Source organism: Artemia sp. Qi Xiang Cuo, chromosome 7 (genome assembly GCF_049724085.1).
Source record: "Artemia sp. Qi Xiang Cuo chromosome 7, ASM4972408v1, whole genome shotgun sequence".
In the NCBI taxonomy this organism is placed as follows: Eukaryota; Metazoa; Arthropoda; class Branchiopoda; order Anostraca; family Artemiidae; genus Artemia; species Artemia sp. Qi Xiang Cuo.
This window is the reverse complement of record NC_142800.1, coordinates 440,120-454,958: the sequence shown is the minus strand read 5'-3', so window position 1 is coordinate 454,958 and position 14,839 is coordinate 440,120. Positions and strand designations below refer to the sequence as shown.

General features: G+C 34.5%; 1 protein-coding gene across 1 annotated transcript in view; it reads right to left on the bottom strand.

Moving 5' to 3' along the window:
• Window positions 1-7,089: 7,089 nt before the first annotated feature.
• Window positions 7,090-14,839, bottom strand: part of LOC148949834 (RAS guanyl-releasing protein 2-A-like) — a 290,916-nt gene continuing 283,166 nt past the window's right edge. The window contains exon 13 of the mRNA XM_089091320.1: window positions 7,090-8,567. Coding sequence (XP_088947446.1) covers window positions 8,116-8,567 — 452 coding nt within the window. The 3' untranslated portion in view covers window positions 7,090-8,115. The remainder of the gene's footprint in view (window positions 8,568-14,839) is intronic.

Genomic DNA, 14,839 nt, shown 5'->3' with positions numbered 1-14,839 from the left:
AAACTTATTTTTTGGAAAGTTTTTTTTAATTAATTTTTGTTCGTTTCTTTATGGCAAAAAGTTTCAAGTTTCTATGGCATGGGGGGTGCTTACTGTCCGATTATTCTTGACTTTATAAAACGGATCTAGAACTTTCAATGTAAATTGAATGAGGTTTTTTTAAAAGTCTACACCATTACCTCTTTGATAAAAACCTTATATATGAACGATAGACAGCTTGCATAACTTGTGGACAGCGATTGAAAACAATGAATGGATTGAAAAAATAGCTCCAATAAGGAGGTTTACACTATTTCACTTGCTGACACAAAGGGATCACGACTGTTTGGAATTGACCTTAATAGGATTTTGTTTGCCAAAGCAATTTTGCATCTATCACAGAGTATGTACTTTAACCTTACAATTGGATAATTATAATAGATTTACTATGTGTTCTTCCCATATAAAACTTTACCTTATTAAAGTCTTTGGGGTGGGGGCGGCGTATTTGGCATAAAGAAGAAAACTTTAGCGTAGACAGAAGGAGAGGGGGAGGGTGAGGTTGGAGACTCATCGAATAAGAGGCGGAACTTCACTTATCTCCTCCGTTCCCGACTTTGGACATTAGACAGACTCATTGGGCTGTAGAATGTTGGACAGTTTGAGTTGTGGAAGACGTTAAAATACTCAAAAATACTTTATCTTTTCAGTTATTGCAGGATTGATTTCATAAATTGCGGAATGGTGAGCCCCTTGGACCATCATTTGGGTGAACCTGAACTCATAATATGCAATTTTGATTAATTGTTCCGTGTTATGTGCATATATTATTCTATATATGTTATTTTGAGTTATACTTTTATCGCATTGCGTTCATTTTTAAGCCTTGAGATAAAAACTGAAACCTTAGCGTAGACAGAGGGGGGGGGAATCCCTCACATGCATAATTGAGTTGCCACAGAGAAAGTAATACAAATGAAAATAATCTTTCTTTTGAAAATGTCTTTTTTCAAAAGACACGAACAAAATCGTGTAAAGGAACCTGGAGTGCTATCTCTGACATTTTCGTTGATTCTTTACTCTCGTTACTTTCACATGTAAAATTTAGAATATTATCGAATGGGTTTAGTCGTCCCCTCCCTGAATAATTCACATTTGGAAAACCCACCCCTGGGAAATTCCTCCCTCCTCAAAGAACATTTTCTTTTCCTGCTGTTTTAGTTTGTGCCTTTTTAACTTTCTTACATTTGACACTTCTTGTTTTTTAGACTAATGAATGGATTTGCCTTTCTGATATTGTTGTTTTTGTCATTGTTTAGCCAGTTTTTTAGTTGTTGTGCTATTTCTATGTTTTGATTTATTATATGACCCCGAAATGTGAATTCGGCCCTTCGGGGCTTGTGATAGTCATTTTTTGAATCTTATCTAGGCTTCACAGATCTTCATTCCAGCAGCTCGTTTGATCATTGGCTTCTTCTAAAAATGGCTCAGCCTAGGAGAGACAAAAGAGGCCTCAGTCTAGCAAGTAACATGTTTATAGTCAACGCACTCGTCCAAAGATGTCATAGAACAAAGCTTTATAAAACAAAGATTAAGGCTTTGGCTGAAACTTTGTTCTATCAGGCACCAGCATTTGGATGCACTGCCATGAGTTTTGTCTTCTTTCAGTTAATGGATAGTCTGGTTCCCAAATCTTCGTTGCTGCATGTTTAATTTGGAATGAGTCCTCATTCTGCTCCAGGAATGACCCCAGGGACGTAATTTGCCATGGGGCAGGGAAGAGAGGGGGGGGGGCAACTGCCCCTCCTAGACCTCGGTTTGCCCCCCCATACCCGATTTTGCCCCCCCCCCCCTCCCAGCTGAAATTCGGTTTCTTCCAAAATCTTGTCAAAACTAACATAAACCTGCATAATTGAATCATCAACAGAAACAGATCAGTATTTTAATACATATTTACCTTTATAGTACTAGTACTATGAAGTACCTTTATAGTACTTTTATAGTACTAAAAAGCACCTTTATGGTACCAATAGCTTATCTTTTAGTTTTTACAGTCATTTCCACTTGATTTGAGAAAATTGGATCCAACTTTGCCCCCCTCCCCCAGGATTTTGACGATATTACGCCACTGAATGAGCCCCTGTAATTTTAGTGACTGTAAAACAGAATCAAATCAGTGTGTAAAGCAAAATCCTCCTTATTCGGTTTTCGGCTCTTTCTGCTAATAAGATTATACAAATTGAAAACAACAACATGAACCACAAGAAAATCCTGCTATGCCAACATTCCCACATATATGGTTTTGGCTTGAAATTTCAGTTCTTAAAAATATATTGAAACTTTTGATGTCTGCTTGAATGAACTGTCTCCTAAGTTATTATGACAAAATACAAATGAAAAAATACATAAGAAATACATAATGAAAAATGAATGAAAAAATACATAAAGGTCACATCGTTTATTACTGAATGCCTCCAACAGGGAAAATTTGACAAGTCAAGGATTGACTTAACTTCATGCCTGCAAATTCTTTATTTTTGGATGAAGATGCGAAAAACCAAAAGAAGGGTGGGTAAAAATTAAATTGAAGAAGGGTGGGTAAAAATTAAATGAGATACAACGACGAGCAAAAGTCTTTGAATCCATCAAAAATTGAAAAAGAATTAAGTACCACTCATCAGTAAGCTGTCATTGCAATTGTGTTTTAAAGACTCGACTTTTAGAATGTTCAATAGATATGCTAATTCCTTATAAAAGGATTAAGAAGAGTAAGCCATTGAAAATTAAGGAAGGGTCAAAGTCCTAATACAGCTATCGGAAACACTGCGAAAAGCAGGCACTTCTGGTAGTACAGCTGATGAAAATCATAGAGGACTTTTCTAAAAGTTTAAGATTCATGCCTACTGTGACCCACAATTCGTTGTGGGAGAGAGCCGTGAAAAAAAAAGTACGGTGCCTTTTCTTAAAAATATTTCACAGAGCCTGGTCCTATAGGAATTAGATAGCCAGACTAAGATCCCAACTGCAACCAATCTGAAAAATAGCAGTGCATATTTTAGTTACTTCAGGTACCCCTTCAGATTGAGTAAAAATAAAAATATTTAAAGTATGCGTGAGCCTTGCGGTTGTAAAGGCATTATCCATGGGCTTCCGTTAACTACAGTAGAGCTGAATCAGAAAAAGAAAAAAACCTGCCGAGAATTTTAGAAATCTTAGGGAAAAGGTTGTGAGGCAATCATTATGCGAGCAACATGGAATATACTCAAATAGATGTTTTGGTATACACATCAGCTGAACTGCAAAAAAAAGATGCTGTTTTTGACACATGGCTTACAGATAAAGCCTTGTCTTGGTTCAGACTTATAGCAACAATGCCAGAGTTATAATATGCTTAAAGTAACGCTGGACTTGTAAGCCGGCTTCGCAGGAGAAATTTAAAAAGCTCAGTTTACGAAAAAATCCATCAAAGCTGCTCGATTGTGTTGTTGATTTCTTGCAACCATAATCCCATATTGTCATTATTGGATATTTTGCTTCTGTATCAATTAATTACTCTCGATATCTTACTTGTAGGCTACATTTCTCCTGGAGACTGGAAAGAAAAGGCTCTATATTTGAAGCATAACTCATAGATGAATCTTTGTAATGGAGCATACTTGTAGCAAGACTTCCAGAGAAATAAAATGTATAAATAACTGCAGGAGTTGTATGGCTTCTTCACAGGAGTCAACAATCCGCATCTTACAAATGATCTTTTGATAGAGCAAAATTAACACAGAAGCAAAATCGAGCAACTTTGATTCCATTACTGAGGTTCTTGAACATTGAATGAACGAAAATTAAATTAAGATGCTCTAGCTCTGCATGACAACATAACTAGCTTTGCTATGGTTTTGGCACTAAGGTTCATGTACCAAAGTATCTCCAAAGTGAAGGTTCTTCTAAAAAAAACAGTAAAAGGAACAGATTGATCAAATGAGTGGAAACAAAAAACATTAGGGTAAAATTGATATATTTGACGCTTTCCTTCAAGATAAAGCTCGGAAAGGAAGGTGGCACCTCAGATTGGAGCATGAAAAACAGCAGCATTAAAATTTGGTTTGATATTTCAAGGCAAGTTCCAAGTCAACTATCGACCATATCATCCACCTCCTTTGTATCCAAAAACAATTTCTAATTTAGAAGCTATCCTGCTGGATAACTGGGAATAGTTTTTATTAAGAAACTTTGTGGTATCCTCAGAAATTTTAAAAAAGAGAATTGATTCCTTTAATTCGACAAAAAGAGTGTGTTTTAGGTGGAAGCTGCAATTTGATTTGTATTTACTTTAAATTCAATCTGAGTTAACTGCAGGCTTGGAACGCTTTTATTATCTATTCTCTCTCATAAGAGCTTATATTCCCAACACAAGGGCTCATATTCCCTGCATAAGGAATATTTTTCTCTCCATGACGAATCATATTCCTTACACTAAATATAAGGGATATCATCCATCATTGGTTATATTGGTTATTTACCCCCGTTTTTTCGATATATGATGTACTTTCCTGAAAGAAAAGCACAAAGGAAATATTCCAAATTTAATACAAAGTTAATTCTCCATCCTCCCTGCTGTTAACTCGCTCTCACCTGGATCAAAAATTCTAATTTTAATCTCATATAATAAGCTTTTTATCACAGTGAGAACATAGTGAAATGTTCCTAAATGTTTTGTAATTGGGTTTTTAATGGTCAATTTTGATTCTATGTAAAAGGGCTAGTATTTTATTAGTGTTCTATCAGCAATTTCGTTTTTCTATTTATTTTATAATAAGCTCCAAAATAATTGTGTTCCTTTGCTTTTTATATCATCCCTCAAGAAAATTGCAAGAAAATTTTGTAAGTCGGGAGGGGTTGAATTATCCAGGGAATGAGTGCAATGGCAATAAATTAATCCACTTTAAATGTGTTAACTGGTAGTCGCATCTTCATCGAAATGAAAATGATGTTGTTTTAAAAAACCTGAGGACAAAGAAACGAAAATGTACGGAAAATTTATGGGCAAATACTACCAGCATCGGTATCGTCACTATGATCTTCTCTCCACTTTCTTATCAAAACAGTAACTTGTATTTATTTGAAGTTCGTAATATAAAACATTATATTACGAATTATATTACGAATCTCTTTCCTTTTCCGGGGGGGGGGGAGAGGGTATCGTTTTAAAACTGGAAACAAATGTAGAAAAATAAATGAATTTATGGAAAAATACTACCAACATCGATATCGTCATTATGAGCTTCTCTTCACTTTCTTATCAAAACAGTAACTTTAATTTATTTGAAATTCATAATATAAAACATTAAATACGTTTGAGGTACTTTATATCTTTGACAATTCTATTAGCTAGATTACAAGGTAGAACAAGCTGATTTCCTCAATAGATCTAAAAAAACAGTAACACCTTATAAATAAACAACATTTGAAAAAACTTTGAAGCCTAATAAAACATTTCTGAATTATCGTATTAGGTTGTATTTGAAGAGAGAGAGAGAGAGAGAGAGAGAGAGAGAGAGAGAGAGAGAGAGAGAGAGAGAGAGAGAGAGAGAGAGAGAGAGAGAGAGAGAGAGAGAGAGAGAGAGAGAGAGAGATATATATATATATATATATATATATATATATATATAAAGGTAGAGAGAGAGAGATTCTGAAACTAGATCGTACGAATTCAAAGTCAACTTCATTTGGAATGGATGTTTCTGTTCAAAAAAGAGAATTGATTCCTTTAAATCTACAAAAAGAGTGTGTTCTAGGTGGAAGCTGCAATTTGATTTGTATTTACTTTAAATTTAATCCGAGTTAACTGCAGGCTTGGAACGCTTTTATTATCTATTCTCTCTCATAAGAGCTTATATTCCCAACACAAGGGCTCATATTCCCTGCATAAGGAATATTTTTCTCTCCATGACGAATCATATTCCTTACATTGAATATAAGGGATATCATCCATCAGTGGTTACATTGGTTATTTACCCCCATTTTTTCGATATATGATGTACTTTCCTGAAAAGCACAAAGGAAACATTCCAAATTTAATACAAAGTTAATTTTCCATCCTCCCTGCTGTTAACTCGCTCTCACCTGGATCAAAATTCTAATTTTAATCTCGTATAATAAGCTTTTTATCACAGTGAGAACATAGTGAAATGTTCCTAATTGTTTTGTAATTGGGTTTTTAATGGTCAATTTTGATTCTATGTAAAAGGGCTAGTTTTTTTTATTAGTGTTCTATCAGCAATTCCGTTTTTCCATGTATTTTATAATAAGCTCCAAAATAATTGTGTTCCTTTGCTTTTTATATCATCCCTCAAGAACATTGCAAGAAAATTTTGTAAGTCGGGAGGGAAGGGGTTGAATTATCCAGGGAATGAGTGCAATGGCAATAAATTAATCCACTTTAAATGTGTTAACTGGTAGTCGCATCTTCATCGAAATGAAAATGATGTTGTTTTAAAAAACCTGAGGGCAAAGAAACGAAAATGTACGGAAAATTTATGGACAAATACTACCAGCATCGGTATCGTCACTATGATCTTCTCTTCACTTTCTTATCAAAACAGTAACTTGTATTTATTTGAAGTTCGTAATATAAAACATTATATTACGAATTATATTACGAATCTCTTTCCTTTTCCGGGGGGGGAGGAGGGTATCGTTTTAAAACTGGAAACAAATGTAGAAAAATAAATGAATTTATGGAAAAATACTACCAGCATCGATATCGTCATTATGAGCTTCTCTTCACTTTCTTATCAAAACAGTAACTTTAATTTATTTGAAATTCGTAATATAAAACATTAAATACGTTTGAGGTACTTTATATCTTTGACAATTCTATTAGCTAGATTACAAGGTAGAACAATCTGATTTCCTCGATAGATCTAAAAAACAGTAACACCTTATAAATAAACAACATTTGAAAAAACTTTGAAGCCTAATAAAACATTTTTGAATTGTCGTATTAGGTTTTACTTGAAGAGAGAGAGATATAGAGATAGAGATTGTTATAGTGAGAGAGAGAGTGATTTTGTTAAACTGATAAACACATTGTGTGGTAGAGAGAGAGAGAGAGAAAAAAAGAGAGAGATAAAAAGAGAGAGAGATAAAGGTAGAGAGAGAGAGAGATTCTGAAACTAGATCGTACAAATTCAAAGTCAACTTCATTTGGAATGGATGTTTCTGTTCAATGATTGACCTAATAGCCACAGCGGGGGAAGCAAACCTTTTCATTTATTCCATCTTAATTCATTCAGTATTTTGGATATACACAAAGGCTATGTTCCAAAAGCCAATTAATATAACTAATCGTTGACAAGTAGCTAATATCTCTGCATTAACGCACCAGATAAACAGTTTCTTGTGGCAAGTTATAAGATTAGAATAATTGCAAGAGGAAAAAATACAAATCCTGCTTTAAGTTCATTAGGTGGAGAGGAACAAAATTTTATCGTTATCGTGCATTTCAGCAAATAAAAATTGGGCAGCCTCAGAAATATGTTTAAAATCCAAATTGTCTAAAGATACTTTTTTTTGAATATTGAGAGTTAAGGTGAGCTCCGATGAAGGACAGCCAATTCTGTGAAGTGCAATACTAATGTTGCATTTTATATACCAGTAGCCTTTGTAGGCTTTCAACACAATTTTGGAATCTAAGAAAAAAGAATTTTTAAAATCAAATCCAAAACAAGGCAAACCAGATTATCGTCCCTATAAAAGGGTTTTCTTCTCAGGCAACATTAAACCTGGCTGTTAAAGTGAAATGAAGCTCCAGTTAGAACCTAGTTTTAAACAATTGTCACTTAAATTTGCACTAAAGCGAGCTTTTCACTTACAAATCCACCTTGAAAGGAATCAAAAGAGCTGTCACTTTTAATTTTAAACTTTCTTTTTCTTTGGACAAGTTAAAATGCTTTTAAGAAATAATGTAATGTATTCGGCATACAGCACGAACAACCAGAAAGAGATAAATATTTTAATAATTGTTAATCCTAAATAATGTACTAGTTTTCTTGAGCGCAAAACAGTACCTATTAACAATAAAAATCTCGGGCGAAGTCATAACTCAAAAATTATGATATGTCATATTGAGATAACTGATTATAACTTTGATGTATGCCCATCACACGTACAAATGTTTGCAATTGAACGATTTTCAGAGAATCTTATGTTTCCCTTTTTATGAGTAATAGGCTCGTTATCCGTGTCTGAGCTGCTTGCATTTCCTAGGATTGGGAAGCTTTGAGACTGGCAAGAAGATGCTAGGGAAGATTTTCGCTTTCCTGGCATGGGGCTGCCTGGCAAAAGATTAAATTTCTTTGGAGACAAGTTCATATACTGGCAGAGAGGTTGTTGATATTTCGAATAAAAGCGGCTTGCAGGTGTTGTGGCATCAAAACCAGATATGCTGTGTATTCTGTCCATCCGTGGTCTGCTTTTACATGGTTCATAGCAGTACACTTCGCAGGTGCAGTTTTTGAAGGTTGAAGACACGTCTATAGATTTTTTCTTTCTTCTATAGCGCAGCTTCATAGAAGACCCGGAATCAGAATCTGAAATTAAATAATTTTGAAAGTTCATAAGTTAGTTCATAAGTTTATATATCCACATTCATAAACAAATAAATAAATTAAACAACACTTTCACGCTGGAGAAAACCTACGAAGGTTTGCGATCGCGCGAAAGTCCACGTAACTACTTACCTATTAACTCAACTATTTACATAAACCTCAACTATTTAACTAAAACTATTATAAATAAAACAAAAATAGATAAACTATAACCTACATATATATATATATATATATATATATATATATATATATAAAATAAATAATATTAAAAAATAAATACATAGATAACTGATTAAAAATAATAATAGATAAATAAAATATAAAAGGAAAATAATAATAAAAAATCCAGTCTCCATCACTCATTATACTCAACTCCCTCTCCCCTCCCCCACCCTGCCCTTCCAACCTTAACTTAGCCCCTACCCACCCTTACCTTCCCAGCCCACCCTTACCTCTCCAGCTCCTCTTCCTCCCCTACCCAACCTACCAGCCATAATAAAATTTAACAAATACAACAAATTCCCCCCCCCCCAAGAATAATCTGTTAAATTCTTTTTAAACTGAGGTACATGTTCCGCCACTCTAATTCTCAATGGTAGCTCATTCCATACTGATGGACCCAGGTGTTTCATCGAAAATGAAGACCTGGTACCATGACACAAATCAACAACTATATTATCAGTTTGCCTAGTTCTATAATTATGCAGGTCACTATTAATTTGGTAAAAAATCTTAAAAACATCAGGGGTTAAACCATTCTTACACTGAAAGACAAATACTGCAGCCTGGTAATCTCTTATCTGATCTACATTAAGGAGCTTCAGGGACTCAAAACAAGCACATGCGTCATGTACATCCTGGAAATACCTACCGATTGTTTTAACAGCTTTATTTTGTAGAACTTGCACTCTTCTATAGTTGCATAAGAAGTTACTGCTCCATAGGAGGCAACCGTAGGAGATATATAGATAAACCGACGAATAATATATAGTTAAAAGTATTCTTTGAGGCAGAAAGTGCTGCAGACCTCGAAGTATTCCTACCCCACGGGCAATTTTTGAAGAAATTGCGTCACTGTGACGCTTCCATGTTAGATGGCAATCAAGATAAAAACCAAGGTAGCGGAGATGATCAACTTGCTGAACTAGATTACCACATAAAATTACCTGGCCAGATACATCCAGTGGTGTATCAAATCTACAAAACGTCATTAAAAATGTTTTGCGAACATTTACACACAATAGACTTAAGGAAGTGAAAATCTCCAGCCTTTTCAATGCGAGATTCACTTTTACCACCAGGTCCTTCACAGATGAGGCAAACACAGTTTAAATGACTGCATATCGTCGACAAAGAAGATAAGACGTACATCTTTCAAGTGAAAACGAATTACATCAACGTAGACAAGGGAAAGTAGTAAACATAACACTGGTTCATTCGTAGCTCCACACGTCACTGGAAATGCTGCTGAGCCCACAACATTGAATACTACTTTGAGGGATCTTCTTGTGAGATAACTTTCAAACCACTTTAAGCACTTAAATTGGATGTACAACTTGAAAAACGTTATTTATAGAATAGTTTTAAATACAAAAAAAAAAAACAAAGAAAAAACAGTTAGGTTCTCAAAAATAAAAATTACATTTTTATACCTTGAATTTTTTCACAATGATCGGTAAATAGGATATACCTAATAACTGCAGAAGTGCCATTTTATGTATGCTTTGTCTCTTTTTAACATTTTGTTTTTACAACAGTTGGGTTACGTGTGGAGTGCCTGGGTTTATTCCTTTTTTTCTTTGTATTTGCTTCTGTGCCTGATTCAAATTCATTGCTAGAAAGTAACAAGGGAAAGTAACCTCTGCAGTTCGAAAAAAAAAGTTTAGAACTTCACCGGGATTGATGAATACTATATTAAAAAATGAATGCCACGTGTACTTTTTTTCTGGGACAAAAGATGGTTATAGTAATTAATCACATTTTATTGTGCGTCAAAATGTACAAAAGAACAAAAATAATGGAGTAGGAAAACACACAATGAATATAAAATCAACACTTAGCCAATGACAAGCCTATAGCGATACGTTCAGATAAATAGTGAGTAGCTTCTGAGGTGACTGAGTTCTTCTTCAGATACAATCTAAAGGATTAGTGACTACACATACAGTGGTTTTACAGCCAGAGAAGCTATTTTGCCTATTTATAAAAACACTTCCTAATGACAGCAAGATCACTTTGAGTAAAAAGCTGCCAAAAAGGTGAAAGAGCAAGAAAATACGGGACTATAAAAGCATTGTAAACAGATCCTAGGATATGGCGACTAAACTTAGATTTCATAGCAACTAAAAGGCCATATGCTTTCCTACACTTATTCGCCAAAAATCTCTCAACAGAGTTCTTCTTGCATGCAAATTTTTCCCAGTTAGTACTCCAAGGTAAATAAGGTGATCTTTTTCATGAACGAAATGAGTACCAAGAGACAAAGAGACTGGCTCTTGGATACTGCGGCTTAAAACCAAGAGTTCAGTTCTACTCACGTTGAACTTTAGTCGGATATGGTCATAGCCTACTCCTCTGAATGTATACAGAAATTCTGATCTATTCCTGTCTGCATTCGACTAACGTTCAAAATATAATCAGCCTAATTTGCTATTGAGACATCAACCCCCCTAAACAAATTAGTCATAACAGCTTTATGCTGAGGTTCAACAATGCTATTATAACAAGGGTGGAGAAGCCAGAGTTCTCTGTCTAATACTTTTCTTAATCGGGATTTACAGAGTAAGTTCAATAACAGCAAGCGATACAACAACCTTAACTCTAGCATTTATCTTCTTATACATATCACGAAAAACCTTTACAACTGAAGAATTCGCACCGCGTTTGTAAGCAACCAGTAGAATATGAGCATGGATACTGAAGTCGAACGCTCTTCAGATATCAAGACTGGCAAAATAAAATACCTCATCTTTTTCAGCAGCATGTACTAACAAATTAGCGATAAGATGATATGCAGGATCGTGACAAAACCTTTTCTTAAACCAAAACTTATTATACGGTGCATGACATTTGTCGTTATTTCATAAATAATCATTAGTTTAAACAATGTAAACAATTTTACAATGTAAAGGGGGAATTGTAATTGGTCTGAACGAAGAGCGCTAGTTAGCAGGATTTCGCTTTTTAAGTTCAGGACTAATTATACCAGTACTAAATAGATCTGGCACCAATTCAGAGCAAAAATTCATTTGATAGAGCGGTCAATTTCTAAAAAAAAGGTTCTAAAAGCTCTAAAAACCTTCTAAACTAAGACAGGGGAATCAGTTTGAATCATTACATGCCATATAGGACATTGCGACCATAGAATTTGCTTGATGTTATTTCAGATCTTTACCGACGTGTCTCTTTGTATGAAGGCAGAAATCATTCACTGCACAAGTACGAGGCACACCACATTTTTTCCAAATATTAAATTAAAAAAAAAAGTTTTTTTTAACTGAAAGTAAGGTGCGACATTAAAACTTAAAACGAACAGAAATTATTCCGTATATGAAAGGGACTGTCCCCTCCTCAACGCCTCGCTCTTTACGCTAAATTTTTTTATTGTTTTAAAAAATAAAGTTGTAAGACAGAGTCAAACTTGGTTCTCGCTATAGCGTAAGCATAAGCATTTATTGAATTTTTCTGTTGTCCTTTTTCTTTTTCTTTTAGATGGTTTCTATTTAGATGGTTTCTCAAGGCAGGTAACAATGTGTCATTTTGGTTGTATTAATTATATTGATTTTAAATGAAAGTTCTGTCATCTTTTAGCTTAATAGAAAAGATGTACTTCCCTTGGAAATATTTAAAACAACTGATACAATAAAACATATCTGAAGTAAGGCAATATTTAAGGCAGGGTTACGAATATGAGCAGTGTTGCAACTTTCTTCTAGGATGCTTAAATTAAATAAAAAAAAACGAGTTTTTAACTGAAAGTAAGAAGCGACATTAAAACTTAAAACGAACAGAAATTATTCTGTATATGAAAGGGGCTGTCCCCTCCTCAACGCCTCGCTTTTTACGCTAAAGTTTTTTTTACTGTTTTAAAAATAAAGTTGTAAGACAGAGTCAAACTTTAGTGTAAAGAGCGAGTCGTTGAGGAGGGGACAGCCCTTTTCATAACGGAATAATTTCTGTTCGTTTTAAGTTTTAATGTCGCTCCTTACTTTCAGTTAAAAAAGCTTGTTTTTTATTTAATTTCTGAACGTTTTTGAATTAATGCAGCTTTGATTTTGGCTCACTGTACATGAATAATTAGAATGAAATTTGCATATTAATTTTATTGTTTTGGCTAAATGGCTTTCTCGAAATTTTGTTATGACGTAACTTATGAATTAAATCACGTAACGAACTTCTATATTTGTATGTTTTTATTACATACTTTAGGGAGTTTACCCCTAGTCAATACCTCTCTCTTTACGCTAAAGTTCGAATTTTGTTCGAATCACAAACCCCTGAATCACAAAGGCCGGTTAATTAGAATAGATAGCTCTTTTGAAAGTATTAAAAAAACTTTAGCGTAAAGGGCGAGGTATTGATTAGGGGGCAAACCCCTTCATATACATAATAGTTTCTGTTCGTTTTAAGTTTTAATGTCGCTCCTTACTTTCAGTTAAAAAAGCTTGTTTTTTATTTAATTTCTGAACGTTTTTGAATTAATGCAGCTTTGATTTTGGCTCACTGTACATGAATAATTAGAATGAAATTTGCATATTAATTTTATTGTTTTGGCTAAATGGCTTTCTCGAAATTTTGTTATGACGTAACTTATGAATTAAATCACGTAACGAACTTCTATATTTGTATGTTTTTATTACATATTTTAGGGAGTTTACCCCTAGTCAATACCTCGCTTTTTACGCTAAAGTTCGAATTTTGTTCGAATCACAAACCCCTGAATCACAAAGGCCGGTTAATTAGAACAGATAGCTCTTTTGAAAGTATTAAAAAAACTTTAGCGCAAAGGGCGAGGTATTGATTAGGCGGCAAACCCCTTCATATACGTAATAATTTCTGTTTGTTGTAAGTTTTAATGTTGCTCCTTACTTTCAGTTGAAAAAACTCGTTTTTTTTTTAATTTCTGATCGTTTATTAAATAATGCTGGGAAATCCGGTGCCCTCTTCATAAAATTGTCCCTTCCCCAACGGAAACATACTCCATGGAAAGATCCTCGCTCGAACCCCCCCCCCCCCCACAACAGTAAAAAATCCCTCCTAAAACGTCTGTATGCTTCCCATTAACCAATACTATATGTAAACAATGGTCAAAGTTCATAACTTGCAGCCCTTCCCGCGAGAACTGTGGGGGATTAAGTCATCCTTAAAGACATATTTATTAGATTTTCGACAATGCTGAACAAAATTGCTATCTTAAAATTTTAACTGGGTGACTTTGGGAAAAAATGAGCGTGGGAGGGGGCCAAGTTGCCCTCCAATTTTTTGGTCGCTTAAAAAGGGCACTAGAACTTTTAATTTCCATTCAGATGAGCCCTCTCCCAACATTCTAGGATTACTGGTTTAATACGATCACCCTGGGGTCGCTCCTTAGTTACAGTTCGTTACCACGAACTGTTTGATCGAGCTTAGTGAAGCAACAAATAGTAAAGCAAACAGTCACTAACACACTAGGCTAAAAAACACTGATGTTGTGTACAACTAAGGTTATGCAGAGAGAAAATTTAAATAAACACAAATTAAATTCAGGAAATCCAGTTAAATCCAGCAGGACAATGTTCCAAAGCACTAAATGAGTAAGTAACAAAACAATCCTAATCGGTTTTTGTTTGTAACAAATTTGTTTTACCAGGCTAAGTTAGTATGCAGCAAATTTGTTTGATAGGCTAATTTGTTTTGCTTTAGCGTAGCTGTAAGATTGCTGTTGTTGTTGTAGAAAATGGCATTCTCGGCTTTCGTCACGAAAAAAATAAAAATATAAATGCATCTAATGCAGATGTAAAACTACAACATTGATTTACTTTGGGGGAGGGAGTGGTGCAGGCTAGGTTCATGGACTTTACATGTTTTAAATCAACTAAATTCTCTTGACATATCTGTTATTATCAAAACTCTGTTTTTTTTAGTTTTGGTTATTATGGATTCGCGTCACACCTTACTAGCAATTCGTTACCACGAACTGTTTGAAACACATTAACCTTTAATTTTTCCTGCGTGAGAGATGGGTAAGCCCATCTTCAACACCTTCCTCTTCA